Source organism: Notechis scutatus, chromosome 1 (assembly GCF_049901735.1).
Source record: "Notechis scutatus isolate UNSWTSFEM ecotype Mainland chromosome 1, rNotScu1.2, whole genome shotgun sequence".
In the NCBI taxonomy this organism is placed as follows: domain Eukaryota; kingdom Metazoa; phylum Chordata; class Lepidosauria; order Squamata; family Elapidae; genus Notechis; species Notechis scutatus.
This window is the reverse complement of record NC_142009.1, coordinates 173,515,278-173,530,852: the sequence shown is the minus strand read 5'-3', so window position 1 is coordinate 173,530,852 and position 15,575 is coordinate 173,515,278. Positions and strand designations below refer to the sequence as shown.

The 15,575-nt window shown below is 39.0% G+C and overlaps 1 protein-coding gene across 1 annotated transcript in view; it reads right to left on the bottom strand.

Annotated features, from left to right (window-relative positions):
• Positions 1–15,575, bottom strand: part of FLACC1 (flagellum associated containing coiled-coil domains 1) — a 42,313-nt gene that overhangs the window by 11,105 nt on the left and 15,633 nt on the right. The window contains exons 4-9 of the mRNA XM_087950211.1: positions 15,086–15,225; positions 13,546–13,566; positions 10,723–10,816; positions 7,154–7,215; positions 4,859–4,956; positions 715–767 (exon numbers count right to left, since the gene is read on the bottom strand). Coding sequence (XP_087806337.1) covers positions 715–767; positions 4,859–4,956; positions 7,154–7,215; positions 10,723–10,816; positions 13,546–13,566; positions 15,086–15,225 — 468 coding nt within the window. The remainder of the gene's footprint in view (positions 1–714; positions 768–4,858; positions 4,957–7,153; positions 7,216–10,722; positions 10,817–13,545; positions 13,567–15,085; positions 15,226–15,575) is intronic.

Genomic DNA, 15,575 nt, shown 5'->3' with positions numbered 1-15,575 from the left:
ACAAGCAAGCAAACAGAACCACCAATCAGCTTGAAACATATATAGGCAACAGTTCTGCCTATCAATGCATTAAAATAGGTCATTTATATCAAACAGGATATTGTCCAATTAAAAAAATATTTCAAAAGTCATCATGAGTTTATGCTCATTCAGTTGTATGGATTAACTATAACTTCATCAGCACACAAGAGGATTTAAAGTTGACTTATTTTCTCCTATTGTGAAGCATTGCATATATGACTTTTTAAATCATGAACGCCATGGGATATTGAGAAGACACAAGAGCTTTTCACCAAAGACACATAATGTCTTTTTCCAGGTTGGGAGAGAAGAATTATAAACTACAGGTAGTCCTTGGCTTACAAACATTCATTTAGTGACTGTTTGGAGTTACAATGGTACTGGAAAAAGTGACTTATGACCATTTTTCACAATTACAACCATTGCAGCATCCCCATGGTCATGTGATCAGAATTTGGATGCTTGGCAGCTATATTCATATTTATGACAGTTGTAGTGTCTCAAGGTCATGTGATCACCTTTTGCGACCTTCTGACAAGCAAAGTCAATGGGAAAGCCAGATTCACTTCACAATTGTGTTACTAACTTTAACAACTGCAGTGGTTCACTTAATAACAGTGCCAAGAAAGGTTGTAAAATGGGGCAAAACTCACCCTACTTCATCAATTCTTAGATGGCAATTTAAATATTTACCTGGTACATACGAAATGTATTCTTCAGGTATTTGTACTCCTTCTGCATTGTAGCTGAGGATGGATAAAAGGGAAGAAGTAATGTATTCCATGCATCCAAGTCGAAATAGTCCAAACTATTGACTCAAACTTGTTTTATGTTTTTGGGTTTGATTTGTCTTAATTATAGTGATGTGTTTTTCAGTATTTCCCCCCCCCCTGGCCCACTTCTCAGCATAGACAGAAGAGAATTAATGAAGCAAGAAGTGCTTCAAGAGAATTGCTTAATTGTCCCAGTCACTGATGATATTTTTGCTAGGAGAATATTTCCTAATTGTTGCTAGGAGTGGCCTGTTCCAAAACCGGTGTGTCAAACTGGGTTTCTTTGAGGGCCAGATCAGCATTGTAGTTGTCCTTCATGGGCCGATTGGAGGGGTAGGAGATGGGACAGACACCTTCCTGCATCACCCTGCCGGTCAAAACGGGGCGTGAGGGGGCCACGGGCAGCCCCCACATGGCCCATTTTTGGCCTGGACGGCCTCATGCAACACCCTGCCATTCCAAACAGGGCATGGGAGGGGAGCATTTTGGCTGGCAGGGTCCTGCAGGAGGCCATCCAATCTGAAAATGGGCCATGCGGAGGCTGGCCATGGCTCCTCTGCATCCCATTTTTGCTAGCAGACACTGCGGGCCAGTCCTTTTCTATTTCCAGGCCGTCACCGTGGGCTGGATTTAAGCACCCTGCAGGCCGGATCCAGTCCGTGGGCCTTGAATTTGACACCCCTGTATTAGGAAGTAACTGACAGGGAAATATTTTCCCCTTAATTGTAGTTAAGAAGAAGAAGATTGGGTACAGTTTAAGAAAGCTATGGAGAGTGGACTTAGAGATTTGTAATGTCTTAAGCTGTGATTGTTTTCCTAGAGATCCAACTAGATAAGCCAATAAGATGGGTTCAGTCATCTCATATCCTATCTGCCACCTCCCAGCATCTCAAAACTACACCAATTAACTTCAGCATCAAAGTAAATCAAGTTTTGCAGTGCACTTTTGAGTCAGGTTCTGGAGCTTGTTAAGGTGTTTTATCTCCCATATGCTCTACTTTCCCTCACCCATTAACTCCCCTCCCCCAATGCCAAATATCAGGCTCTTTTGAGCTTGAGAGAAAGGACAGCAAGTTCCCACCCAAGATCTCCAACTTCCTTTCCCATTCTTAAAAACCTTCCTTACACACATCTATTATTTTGAGTCAATGGCATCTGAGGATGATGCCGCCTCATATCCTTCTGTCCTCATAAGTCTCTCCCCCTAGCTGTAAACATTGTTTTTCTCAAGCTGGTGAGATTAACAAGGTTTTCCTTTGAAGGCAATTTTCCTAATTCTCAGCAAGGTTTGTTCAATTCTTCATATTTCTAACTTGAACTGAATTTGGCTTCTGGCTTTTACAATCCTTAAGGCATTTTCCACCCCGAGAGAAGTTCTTCTAAAGCAGGGGTCGCCAACCTTTTGGAACTCAGGGACCACCAAACTCATACTTTTAAATCCCGAGGACCACTAATACGATTTTTTTTTAAAAAAAGCTAATATATTTAATATAATTTTTTATGTTAAATATAAATTATAAATATAAATCCCCCCACCTGGCACCTTCCAAAGAGACAGAAGAGCAGGCGGTGTGTGTGTGTGTGTGTCTGAGCTGAGGGGCCGCGGGGCAACTGCTGCTGGGAGAAGCAGAGGCAGAAAGGGGCTTTGCTCTCCTTGGGGGCAGCGCCCCTTGGCTGCCACTCCAGGGGCTTCTCAGCAGGCATCTGCCTGCAGAAGGACTGCCGCTCTTGGTGATTAATTGGGGGAGGGGAGGGGAGAATGTGGGAGCTCCTTTCAGATCCTGGGTGGAGGATTGAGAGGCTCAGATCTGCAGCCGAGGAAAAAAGCTGGGGGGGGGCCTCTTCCAGCCTCACCTGGAGTCAGGCAAGGAAAGGTGTCCCTGGGGGCACTTCGCTCGCTTTAGCACTTCGCTGCCAAACCCAGCCACAGCCAGTGGTTATTTGGGGGTGGCAGGAAGAGAGAAAGTATCTCTCGCATTACCAGGGGAGGAAAGGAGACAAAACAAAGCTCACTCTTTCACCGAGACCTACAAAACGCCAATCTACCGTGTTCCAGGAGTTATTCGGAATCATCAAATGCTCCCACTTGCAGTTCCCGTGCCTCCCGGCTCAGGTCCCTGAGATGCACACTCCCACACATGGCGGCGGTGGCAATAACAGTCCCCTCTCCCAGCGCCCGCTGTCAGCTCTCCCCATTAGTTTTCTAGCCTTGAATTGCTCCCGGCTCTCTCTCTTTCCTCCCCCCCCCACCCAGACGGAGCCTTGCACAGCTCTCCCCTTTTCCAGCCCTTGCTGCCTCTCCCAACATCGAAGCCTCGGAAACGCAGGCAAAGCCGCCACAGCGTTAGCGCCCTGAGTTGCTTGCTACTCCACTACTGCTTCCTCCTCCTCCAGCACCACTTCCTTCTCTGGGTAGGGCGATTCTTAACTAACCGAGCATGCTAAGGCAACTCAGGACACTACCACTGCGGTGGCTTTGCCTGCGTTTCCAGACCAGTTGTTCTAACATCTGTAGTTATGAAAATATTTGAAAGGCTTGTGCTGTCCCACCTAAAAACCATCACAGATCCGCTGTTAGATCCCATGCAGTTTGCATACTGAGTAAATAGATCAACAGATGATGCTGTTAACATGGCTCTGCATTACATCTTACAATGCCTTGAAACTCCAAATACCTATGCAAGGGTCCTCTTTGTAGACTTCAGTTCAGCATTCAATACATCAGTCCAGACACTCTTCTAAGTAAATTAAACCAACTAGCAGTACCTGAACACACTTGTAAGTGGATCATAAGCTTCCTAACAGGCAGGAAGCAGCAGATGAAGCTAGGCAGAATCACATCTGATACCTGTACAATCAGCACAGGGGTCCCCCAAGGCTGTGTGCTATCTCCACTTCTCTTCTCCCTATATACCAATGACTGCATCTCAAACGATCCATCTGTTAAAATACCGAAGTTTGCTGATGACACAACCGTGATTGGTCTCATTTGAGACAACGATGAATCTGCATACAGACAGGAGGTTATACAACTTGCCTCGTGATGTAACTGGAACAATCGGGAACTGAACATACTCAAAACTGTAGAAATGGTGGTAGACTTTAGAAGAAACCCTCCCATACTATAACCTCTTACAATACCAGACAACGTAGTATCAACAGTAGAGACCTTCAAATTTCTAGGTTCTACTATATCACATGACCTAAAATGGACACCTAACATCAAAAACGTCATCAAAAAAAGCACAACAAAGAATGTTCTTTCTGTGCCAACTCAGACAGCTCAACTGCCCAAAACTGCTGATACAGTTCTACAGAGGAATTACTGAGTCTATCATCTGCACCTCTATAACTGTCTGGTTTGGCTCTGCAACCAAACAAGACAGACACAATCTTCAACGGATAATTAGGACTCCAGAAAAAACAGTTAGTACCAACCTGCCTTCAGTCGAGGACCTATATACTGCACGTGTCAAAAAGAGGGCTGTGAAAATATTTACAGACCCCTCACATCCCGGACATAAACTATTTCTACTCCTTCCCTCAAAACAACACTATAGAGCACTGCACACCAGAACAATTAGACACAAGAACAGTTTTTTTCAACCCCACCCCCACCAATCAAATAGTTTACAAATTGCTATGGGTTTTTTTTAAAAAAAGAGCAGTTTTGTTCCTTGTGTAGTTTTAAATGCAACAGCAACAACTGATGGAAATACGTGTGTGTGTGTGTTCGTTTTAAGTCAACACTGACTCCTGGCAACTCCCTGTAGTTTTCTTGGCAAGATTTTAGAAGTGGTTTACCATTGCATTCTTCCTAGGGATGAGAGAGAATAACTAACCTAAGATCACCCAGCTAGCCTTATGTCTAAAGCAGGGCTAGAATTCACAGTCCCCCAGTGTCTAGCCTTGTGTCTTAGCCACTACAACAAACTGGTGTATTAATCATCCCATTGTCCCTGGCTACTTATCTATTTCTAATTTCCTTTGTGAAACAACTCTGTGAGCTGTGAAGTTCCCGTACACATGTAGGCATGAGACAAATCGATAATCCTGCATCATACCCAATTTTTCTTGTGCAGTTGCCCTCTCATTCCGCAACTCTTTCTTATACTGTTCTTCCAGGTTATTCACTTGTATTATGTGAAATCCTTGAATCTCCCTGCCAAGACAATGTAACAGCAAAGTAAGGTAAAAGAAGCACTTCTGCACTTGTGGTCTGTTAAGTCCTCTAGTTAGTATGTCTTCATAATAAACTTGCAGAGCTACACACAGAGTGGTAATGTTGTCTTGGTGAGAAACTGTTCTCTTGTACAAGTCACAGCACCTGATTTTTGCCAATTTACTGCACAGTCTTTAATCATATCTAAAATCATATGCAATCTGTTTATAAAATATCCTTTACATTTCAGGAAGAGCTCCTTAGGAAAATATCAGAAGGACTCAAATACTCTATGGGGGAAGGGAAATCTACAAAAAGCTGTGCATTATTTCGAGAGACAATAACAAAGCAGCATTAAAAGTACAGAATAAACATCCAAAAGCATGTCTTAGGCTGAAGAGATCAAGTAAGGGAGATCTGCCTTTCATGTATCATTCTCTGTGTGGTATTGTCAAAAGGACCTAAATCATGAGATCAACTCAATGTAGATAGTCCTTGACTTACAATCTTTCAGCCCAGCTAACAGATGACTAGAGCTGGTAGAGAACTCCACAAGGAAGCAGGAAAGTCCACAGCATCTGTCAGCTGTTGACCAGGCTTCTTTTGAATGCAACCACACAAAGCACCAGGAGCAAATATTTACTCTTCAGGCCATCTATCAGAATCCATCTCTTCTCAAAGCCAATCCCATCTGATGTTTGGTGGGATGTAAAGGAAAGAAACAAAAAAAAAAGTCAGCAATTCCTTTCATTAATGCTTTGCATATAGTAACTAAGGATATAGCTTCAGCTGAATGAAAAATCTCCATAAGCAAAGTCTTGAAATTGTTGGCTCTCTTGAACTTGGGAAAATGGATAACTCCATCCTGTTCTGAAAAGCTCTGGACTGCTTGTAACTTGCACAGGAGATGAACATAGGATTTTATAATACGTTTTCTTACTACAGTGGTACCTCAATGCTCAACATTAATTGGTTCCAGGAGCTACAATGAGTACCAAAAATGATGAGTATCAAACAATTTTCCCATAAGGAATAATGTAGTGAATCACAAGGCAGAGAAGTTCTAGTTTGTGCATTGAATACCAAACAAATGATGAGTTTAGGGACAAAATTTTCATGTAAAAAGTGTTCAGTACCAAAGCAGTTGAGTACCAAGGGACATTCAAAACCAATGTTCAATTATATTTATACATTATTTTTATTGTATGTTTGAAATCTGTATGGAGAACAACTAGTGTGATTATTTTTATTATTCCTATTATACTACATCATCATCATCATCATCATTATTACTATTACTATTATTATTACTATTATTATTGTTGTTGTTTTTATTCACATATTTTTTTCTGAGTGAAAGCATGCCATGCCCATACCAATTGGTACTGTACTTTATTAAGGAACAATTCTAATCACAATGTAGACAAGTAAGTCGGAAACTGGAACTAATGAGAAGAAAATGACTTTTTAAGGGCTCAAAGCTACATCTGATGTGTAGGTAAAGTAGCAGGCACTGATGGGAAAGGAAAGCTGCTAAGTATTTGTGTTCCAGCAGTAAGGTAGGGAAGATTAACTCTATTCCCTTGTGCTTATACTTGCTTAGGAAGAAAGTCTATCGTGGTATCAATAGGGAGCTTCCCCACAGAGTAAGTAACAGAAGAAGGATTTTCCACAGGACCAAATCCTCAGAAGGAATTGTTCAGTACTGCAGATAGAGTAGCAGCACTATTTAACATGGTGAATGTGACTCTAAACTTCTAGATATACTTGTAAGAAAATTTCACCAAACTTGTATGGAATTAATTCTGAATAACTTTGAGTTTTCTTTGTTGGCCATTTTCAATCACACAAAAAGTAACTTTAAAGACTAAAAATCACAGTGTGCAAAAATTCAATATTTTAACAATAATTTATTCTGTATGCTCTATTTGTGCTATATATTAAAAAGATTTTTAGGTGACTGAAAATGGCCAATGACACAGATTGAAATAAGATTAATCAGTAGTCAAAATATTTTGTTCATTATTACTTCTGAGTTTGTCTCCACAGAACAATGCTAAAAAGTCACATGCTGCTTTCTTTCTAAGGATGGGGGGAATGGAAGCTGTTTCCTTAATGTGTTGTTATTCCTCCTTTGATCCTATAACTATGGAAAAAGAAAAGTTACTTCAAGACTTCCAAACAAGGAGAGCCAGACCTCATTTTATTATCATGTTCCTCTTGCATCTCATTGCATTTTTCTTCCATATCTTTCTCCATCTAGAAAAAAAGAAAAGTTAATTACATTTAATAAGTACTTCCCTAATGGCTTTTTTAGCAGTGTAACTGTATATATAGATAGCCAGGGCACTGTTTAAAGACACCAGGCTAGACTTCAGGAGACTGAATTCTAGTTCTGTTTTAGTCACAAAGCCAGCTGGTCAGTCTCCCTCAGCCTTGGAAGAAGGCAATAGCAAACCACTTTGCCAAAGAAACTGCAAGAACATGGCTGGAATCAAGATTGGAACCAAGACTAAATCAAAGGTACACAGCTCAACTGCGCATAGAAGTTTATCTACAACCAAGAGGCTAAATACATTCCTCTTCATCTCATCTCCATACTAATTCTTCCCATTAATATATTTGCTCTGAAATGTCTTTTAAATTCAATTCACGCCCCCAACTACTCCAACTATTCCAACTACTGCCGGCCTTAAATGCAAACTACTCAATGCAAGAAGCCTCGTGAATAAAATACCTGAATTTCTCATCCTCCTAAATATGGCTAACTTCGACATTATATTTGTCTGTGAAACATGGCTCAATGCATCTCTCCCCGACTCCATTACCACAGTAAGAGACTATCATGTTTACTGATCAGATCGTGAAAATCGTCGAGGAGGTGGTGTTGCTATATTCTATAAAAAATCCTTACATCTAAAAAATATCCAAGTTGCCCAGGAGCTTGCTCTTCCTGAGACCATCATCTGTGAACTATCCTTAAATATCACAATTCGATTCTTACTATGTTACAGAGCACCTGATTATGACATCGAACATGTAAACAAGCTAAATACATTACTAACATGGGCTGCATCCTGCCCATACCCTTTTATCTTTCTTGGTGATTTCAATCTACCTCATATTGACTGGACCCTAAATGATTGTACAACTGAAATCATACACACAACCTTCTACAATGCTATTACAAATCTGGGACTGGAACAACTAGTAACCAACAACACTAGACTAAACAACTGCCTCGATCTCATCTTCTGCAATAGTTTGAATTTAATTTACGGAATACAAACTAAAGAACCCTTTTCCAATAGTGACCACAATATGATTGACTTTTGTCTCAACATACGTCCACTCAAAAATCACCACAATGATGTAATCCCCAATTGTAACTTCAAAAAAGGCAACTATGATCTTATAGACAATGATCACTCATCCCTGGATTGGCAATCTCTATTCACTGGATGCAATACTGTTGAAGACCATTACAACATATTTTTACTTGAAGTCAAAAGAGTCATCAAACTATATGTACCAACAACAACTCCCAAAACAAAACAAAAAGCAGATTACCCATATCAATAAGGAAACTTCAATCCAAAAAGAGATCACTCTGGAGGAAAAACAAATCTGGTCACGTTGCCAATTTCAAAAACCGATACAAAAATTTATGCCACCAGATAAAGACCGAATGCACCAATTATCACATTAAACAAGAGGAAAACCTTCTAAGCACCAATTCCACCCGTGCTTTTTACAATTTTGTAAACAACAAACTAAAAGACTCAAGGTCCATCCCTCCCTTGATAGGACCTGATGGTAAAGACTGCAACGACGACACCATTAAAGCCAACATCTTTAACACATTCTTCGGCTCAGTATTTGTAAACAGCAATGGATCATGCCCAGTATTTCCTAGCCGTACCACAGATAACAATAATGATCTAATACATATCGGTTTTACAGAAGACAATGTTGAAAAAGCACTACGCAATCTAAAACCATCTCTATCTATTGGACCGGATGGAATATGTGCCAACTTCTTAAAAAAGCTATCCACTGCCATAGCCAAACCTCTAAGCATAATCTTTGAAAAATCTTTCAGGACCAGCTCCTTGCCTAACCTATGGTCACAAGCCACAGTCATCCCCATCTTCAAAAAGGGAGACCCAAGCCTAGTTGAAAATTACAGGCCAATCTCCTTATGCTGCGTCACCTGTAAAGTCATGGAATCAATTATTAACCAATCCATCATCCTCCACTTAGAGACAAACAACCTACTCTCCAATAAACAATTTGGTTTCAGAAAAAAACTATCCTGTAATCTACAACTCTTACACTGCAAAAACATATGGACGACACAACTCGACCAGGGCAAAGCAATAGACGCAATCTACATAGACTTCTGTAAAGCCTTTGATTCAGTGGTACACGACAAACTACTCCTAAAAATAAAATCCTATGGTATCTCTGGACAACTGAATAACTGGATAGAAGCATTCCTGTCAAACAGACAACAAATGGTCAAAATCGGGAGCGTCCTATCAAATCCAGTACCTGTCAATAGTGGTGTCCCCCAAGGCAGTGTTCTAGGACCAACTCTCTTCATACTCTACATAAATGACCTCTGTGATCATATTAAGAGCAATTGCGTTCTCTTCACTGATGATGTAAAGCTGTTCAATACCACAGACAATACTGCTACCCTACAAAAAGATCTTGACTATGTATCAGAATGGTCAAACAAATGGCAACTTCAAATCTCAACAAATAAATGCTCTGTCTTACATATTGGCAAAACAAATCAGAAAATAAAATACAAGCTGAATAGTCAAGAACTTGTTGATGATCCAAGCTCTGTAAAGGACCTTGGAATACTCACCTCTAATGATCTAAGTGCTAGAGCCCACTGCAACTACATAGCCAAAAAGGCATTAAGAGTTGTTAACCTAATCCTACGTAGCTTTTTCTCTGGTAATATCACAATACTAACCAGAGCATACAAAACATTTGCTAGACCAATACTCAAATACAGTTCATCAGTCTGGAACCCACATTACGTATCTGATATTAGCACAATTGAGAAAGTCCAGAAATATTTCACAAGAAGAGTTCTCCACTCCTCTACTCGTTTTAGAATACCTTATGCCACCAGACTTGAAATTCTAGAACTAGAAAACCTTGAATTACGCCGTCTTCGGTCTGACTTAAGCATGGTATATAAAATCATACATTGCAATGTCCTACCTGTCAATGAATACTTCAGCTTCAACCATAACAACACAAGAGCACACAATAGATACAAACTCAAAGTAAACCGCACCAAACTTGATTGCAGGAAATACGACTTCAGCAATAGAGTGGTCAATGTCTGGAATACTCTACCCGACTCTGTAGTTTCTTCCCCAAACCCCAAAAACTTTAATCTTAGACTGTCTACTATTGACCTCACCCCTTTCCTAAGAGGTCTGTAGGGGGCGTGCATAAGCGCACCAACGTGCCTACCGTCCCTGTCCTATTGTTTCTCTTATTCTTTTATTTTTCTTATATGTACCCATTTCATGTATTCACAACTATGTATACACTTATACTTATTATCTTGTAAACAATTGGCAAATCAAATAAATAAATAAAATAAATAAATAAAACTTGATAGTAATTGGTTTACAGGTTGAAATAATTTCCTCCAACCTGTGGTCTCTCTCTAAATATAGCAAATTCTCTGAAATATCTACAAGGAAGATTTTCTCCAAGACCAATATGATTCACCTGTTTATGTGTCACTTGATGATCTCGGCGCAATTGTTCTATAATAGCTGTCAGCTCAGAAATCTGTTCCACTAAATCAGCAACAATGTCTTCCCTACAAAATATAATGTACAAATTGTTCCAGAGAAATAATAATTATTACAGTGGTACAGTAATTAGAGTGCAATACTGCAGGCTACTTCTGCTGACTGCCAGCTGACTGCAATTTGGCAGTTTAAATCTTGCCAGGCTCAAGGTTAACTCTGCTTTCCATCCTTCCAAAGTCAGTAAAATGAAGACCCAGACTGTTGTGGGCAATACGCTGACTCTGTAAACAGCTTAGAGAGAGCTGTAAAGCACTGTAAAGCAGTATATAAGTCTAAGTGCTACTGCTAAGTGCTATTGCTATTACTTTGGAATGTAAAACTGTTTGAATTTAATGGATATAACTGAATTATTGCAATGTGCTCTACTAGGGGCTGCTCCTGAAGACCAATCAGAATTTACAGCTGGTACAAAATGCAGAGGTGCAAAAGAGTAATGGGTGCCTCTGGGTATGTGCATATGTAACCACTGCTTGTGAGCTGTATTGATTGCTAGTTCAAGTGCAATTCAAGATGCTATTTATTAACTATAAAGTTCTTGGCATAGAGTCTGGATCCTCAGAGAGCACCTATCGCCAACTGATTCTGCCCTCCCTGTTCATTCTAGAAATGGGTACACTCCAAATCTCTTCTATTAAATCAATGATTCACTGATTCACTCACTCATTCATTCATTTAATTTGTATGGCCACTCATCTCAACCATGGGAGATGAAGATCTATCAATTTCAAATGGCCACACTGCTTGGATATTACAACATCCTAGGTTCTTCATTGCATATGAAATTAAAGAACTGTCAGCTGTGACTTCACATTGTTGTGAACAAGTAATAATTCATTAAATTTATATATTACCCAAGTCCCAGCATCTCTGGGGAGTTTACAGTCATTAAAACATTTAAAAGCAAAGAATAATAGAAAAAAAATCCATATAGAAAAGCTACATATAGACGAAAACAGTACAAGACCAAAGAACAATGACAGCAAAGAAAATGAACCCAGAAGGGAACAAAAAAGGGGAAAGAGGCATCAATCATGGGTGAAGAACCAGATCTTTAGGGCCCTTTGAAACACCAGCAAAGGGGAGCCATTAAAATTTTGGGCAATTTCTTTCAGAGGACGGGTGCTGTTACAGAGAAGGTGGGCTTCCAAACATAATCAATATTTTGGACACATTATACAAATGCAAATATTCTTGGAGAAGATTCTGCTGCTTGGAAAAATTAAAGTCAATTGAAAAAATAGGCTTACATAAGATAGACTAGCTAGATACTATCATTGATAACCCAAGCAGGAGTTTAAAAGAACCCAAATAGTTACTGACAATCCTGCCAAATGATACCATAAAAAATCAGAAGTCCTGTAACTGAACAGCAGAATAGGACAGAGAGCTGGTTCCTACATGTAAACATCATATTGGATTTTTCATCATTTCTCCCAGTGAGCTCATTAAAAAAAAAAGTATTTGGGAGATTTGGAAATCCAGTTTGTGTCATTAAATCTGTAAAAATCTCTCCAGATTACACCATTGTCACATGAATGTATAACTCAACCTGGACAACAAATGGACAACAAAAAAAATTGGAAACAAATGCAATGTACAACTTGGATTACTAAAGTTATTGAATGAATAACAAATAACTCCCAAGAGGTAATAGATATAAGAAATAGTAGGAAATACCTCCCAATGGCAGTTTAGATAGATAAGTGTAGTAAGACATAGCTCTTCTGGCATTCTTATCTGAATTTACTAATAAGTAGTAATACATTCTATAGGAATAATTCTATCAATCTGATACAGTCAAAATGAAATGGAAATGGAAGTTTCCCATTTCAATATAAACTTTAAAAACAAAAACAAAGATCATAACAACAAACGCTCTGAGAATAGCTATATCCAGGTAGGCAGTCTGATGTCCACCCTAGGTTCCATGATACCCACTACTGGCCATTTCAGCAAGGTTGCTGTCCAAGCATCTGCAGAATATCAGATTGCCTATCAAAAGGTCATGCTACATCTGAAACAAACAGAATCAAAGTGGCTAGCAGTCCAATTCAGACATTTTATGTTAATGTGGTTTCCTTTTAAAAACCTCTCTTCTGAGGTCAACAGCAATGCAACCTTGGTATCTGAAATGTTTTAATAATTGTTTTACAATTGTCTCTTCAGTTCAGGAGGCTCTTTTGAATACCCCTGAAAATGAGGCTTTCAAACATAAATGTTTGTAACAACAAAAGAATTTACTATAGGAAGAATTTCAACTAATTCAGCAGACTAGCCAGTTGATGTCCTCCAATTTATTTGGCCTAGGACTCATAAATCCTGTACTGGGTGGCCACATCTTAGGGAAAGAGTGCTGTAATATAATTTATATGGTCTTCCTTGCCTTTTTTTGTAAAAGGCAGCAGGCAATGATAAAGCTGATTAAACTGTGCATCCTCACTCCAGAGCAGAGCAATACACTCGAGAAAAGTCAAATAAGTGCACCAGTGCTTAACTCAGCAACACCCCAGATTCTTTTGCAGAACAAAAAAATGTTTTTTCCAGGGCAACAGATTTGGTACACTGTTCCTCAAAACGTTGTAAATTCAGATTAAAATAGACGATAAAGAAATGAGATTAACTCAGATTAACAAAATATAGGATTATAGAGGAGCAAACAGAACAGAGGACACATTTAGGCCCTATTGATTGCAATCCAAGAAAACTATAAGAAGCAAAAGACTGTATCAGTGCTTACGTTTCAAGCTTAGGTGGAGTGCTGCAAGGAATGACAAAGGGAAAGGGAAGGAGAGAGAGAAGCAGTATAAATCTCCATTGCATTCTATTAAATACAGTCATTTTATAAAGTCATTGTATTCAAGATCTAATCTATAATCATACGTGTATATGGAAACTATGGGCTGAATTTTGTGGATTACAATATTTTGCAAATTCTGCAGCCTGCAGGCATAATGTAATTACAGCAATTATAAGCATCATGTCTTAATACAATGCAGGAATTTGGGGATGTTATTAGAGCTTTCAGATTGAGACTCATCTCAAAGTAAAGGAGCATAAAACAAGCTGAATGTGATGATCAAATGATTGAGACAAAGAATTAAATGAATCCCATTATAGTGGAAAAGCATAACAGAAAACCATTCAGTTGAATCAAACATTGAATCAAAATATCATCTGTAAATATATTCAAGCTAATCTTGAGAGTCAAAAATGACAGGGGGAACTAATTAAAGGTTTGCACAAAGGTTTGCTTTCAGGAGCATACATTATCCCAACAATATGATGTAAGAAATATACCAAGCAGATGTCAAAACAGTTTAAGAGTTTTGTAAGCTAGGAAGTGTTTGTTTCCTTTTTCTGGGGAGTGGGGGGTGGGGGGTGGAAAGGAAGAGAAAATTAACTGGTGTCTAGTCATATCCACAGCTAAATTCTAGATTTCTTCATAGAATTCTATAGGCCAGGGGTCTCCAACCTTGGCAACTTTAAGACTTGTGGACTTCAACTCCCAGAATTCCTTAGCCAGCTTTGCTGGCTAAGGAATTCTGGGAGTTGAAGTCCAAAAGTCTTAAAGTTGCCAAGGTTGGAGACCCCTGCTATAGGCAGTTCTCACTTTCACTGTAGGACAGAAAAAAGCATTTATTTTGAACTTGATTCTTTTGTATTTATCTAAATAAGAGCTAAGCTATAAACCACCATGATGCCAAAATGGTAAGACATTGACACTGATGGAGACATGCACATACTTTTATGACTCACTTCTACAAAGATCTCTGATGCAGATTTGTAAATTGTGAGATAATATACATCATCACGCACTTATTTTTTTCCCTTGTCCCTCTGCACATACCCTTGAACTTAAGATGTCCTTCTGCAGCCTAAAAGCTATTGCTTTCCAGATGTGCAAGTCTTCATGATGGTTCCCAGCCAATATGGTCTTTGGTTGTGGTCTTTGGTTGTAAGTATTTGGAGATTACAGAGGTGGTGAAATCTTAACACATTAGAAAGGCAGGCTGTGGATGGCAGCTGTATTTGACCCTTGCCCTCTTCATCCATTAAAATAGTTTTCTGGGAATGTTTGGATAGCGAAACCATCTGCAAAAAAACACCTCTGAATTCTCTCTCAAAATTTACTGGGAATCCATATAAAGATGTGGAAGCTTAACTGGTTGCATTGTTCCCACATACATGAAATAACAAAACATTGATAACATATCACACAGCAAGAAGTTAGGAATTATGCTATGCAAATACATCATCTGGCCACTATGTAATTTTACCCAAGCGCAGTAGTTTTGATGGGTTCTTCTGTAGGCTTTTGTTTTTCAAAGAATTCTTCCCCCAATGTGACATCAATATGTTCCTTACTGTGGGTCAAGGTAAAACCAGGCGTGATCTCTTCTTCAAGCACTTTGGATATCTGGGATGAAAAAAGAAGTAACTTTAGAATAGTTTCAAAATCCAAATCAATTATACACTTCTTGAAATTGAATGTATTATTAAAGCATTTTGATCTGGCTCTTTAGTCTTAAGTGCTGTTTTATAAAAGAAGCCAGAATTATGTGCTTTTGGTTCTCCTTCCAAACTGGAAAACTAATGTGTGTAGTCCTTTAGTTTTCTAATCTTAGGAAACCTCAGGCCAACTGATAAATATTTATTCCCAAATACTTAATATTTTGACTATCTCATTCAAACAATCTGAAGGAAAGAAGGTATACCAAAGAGATAAAAGTCTACATTTTCCAGAGAAATTTCATAGTCATACAAATA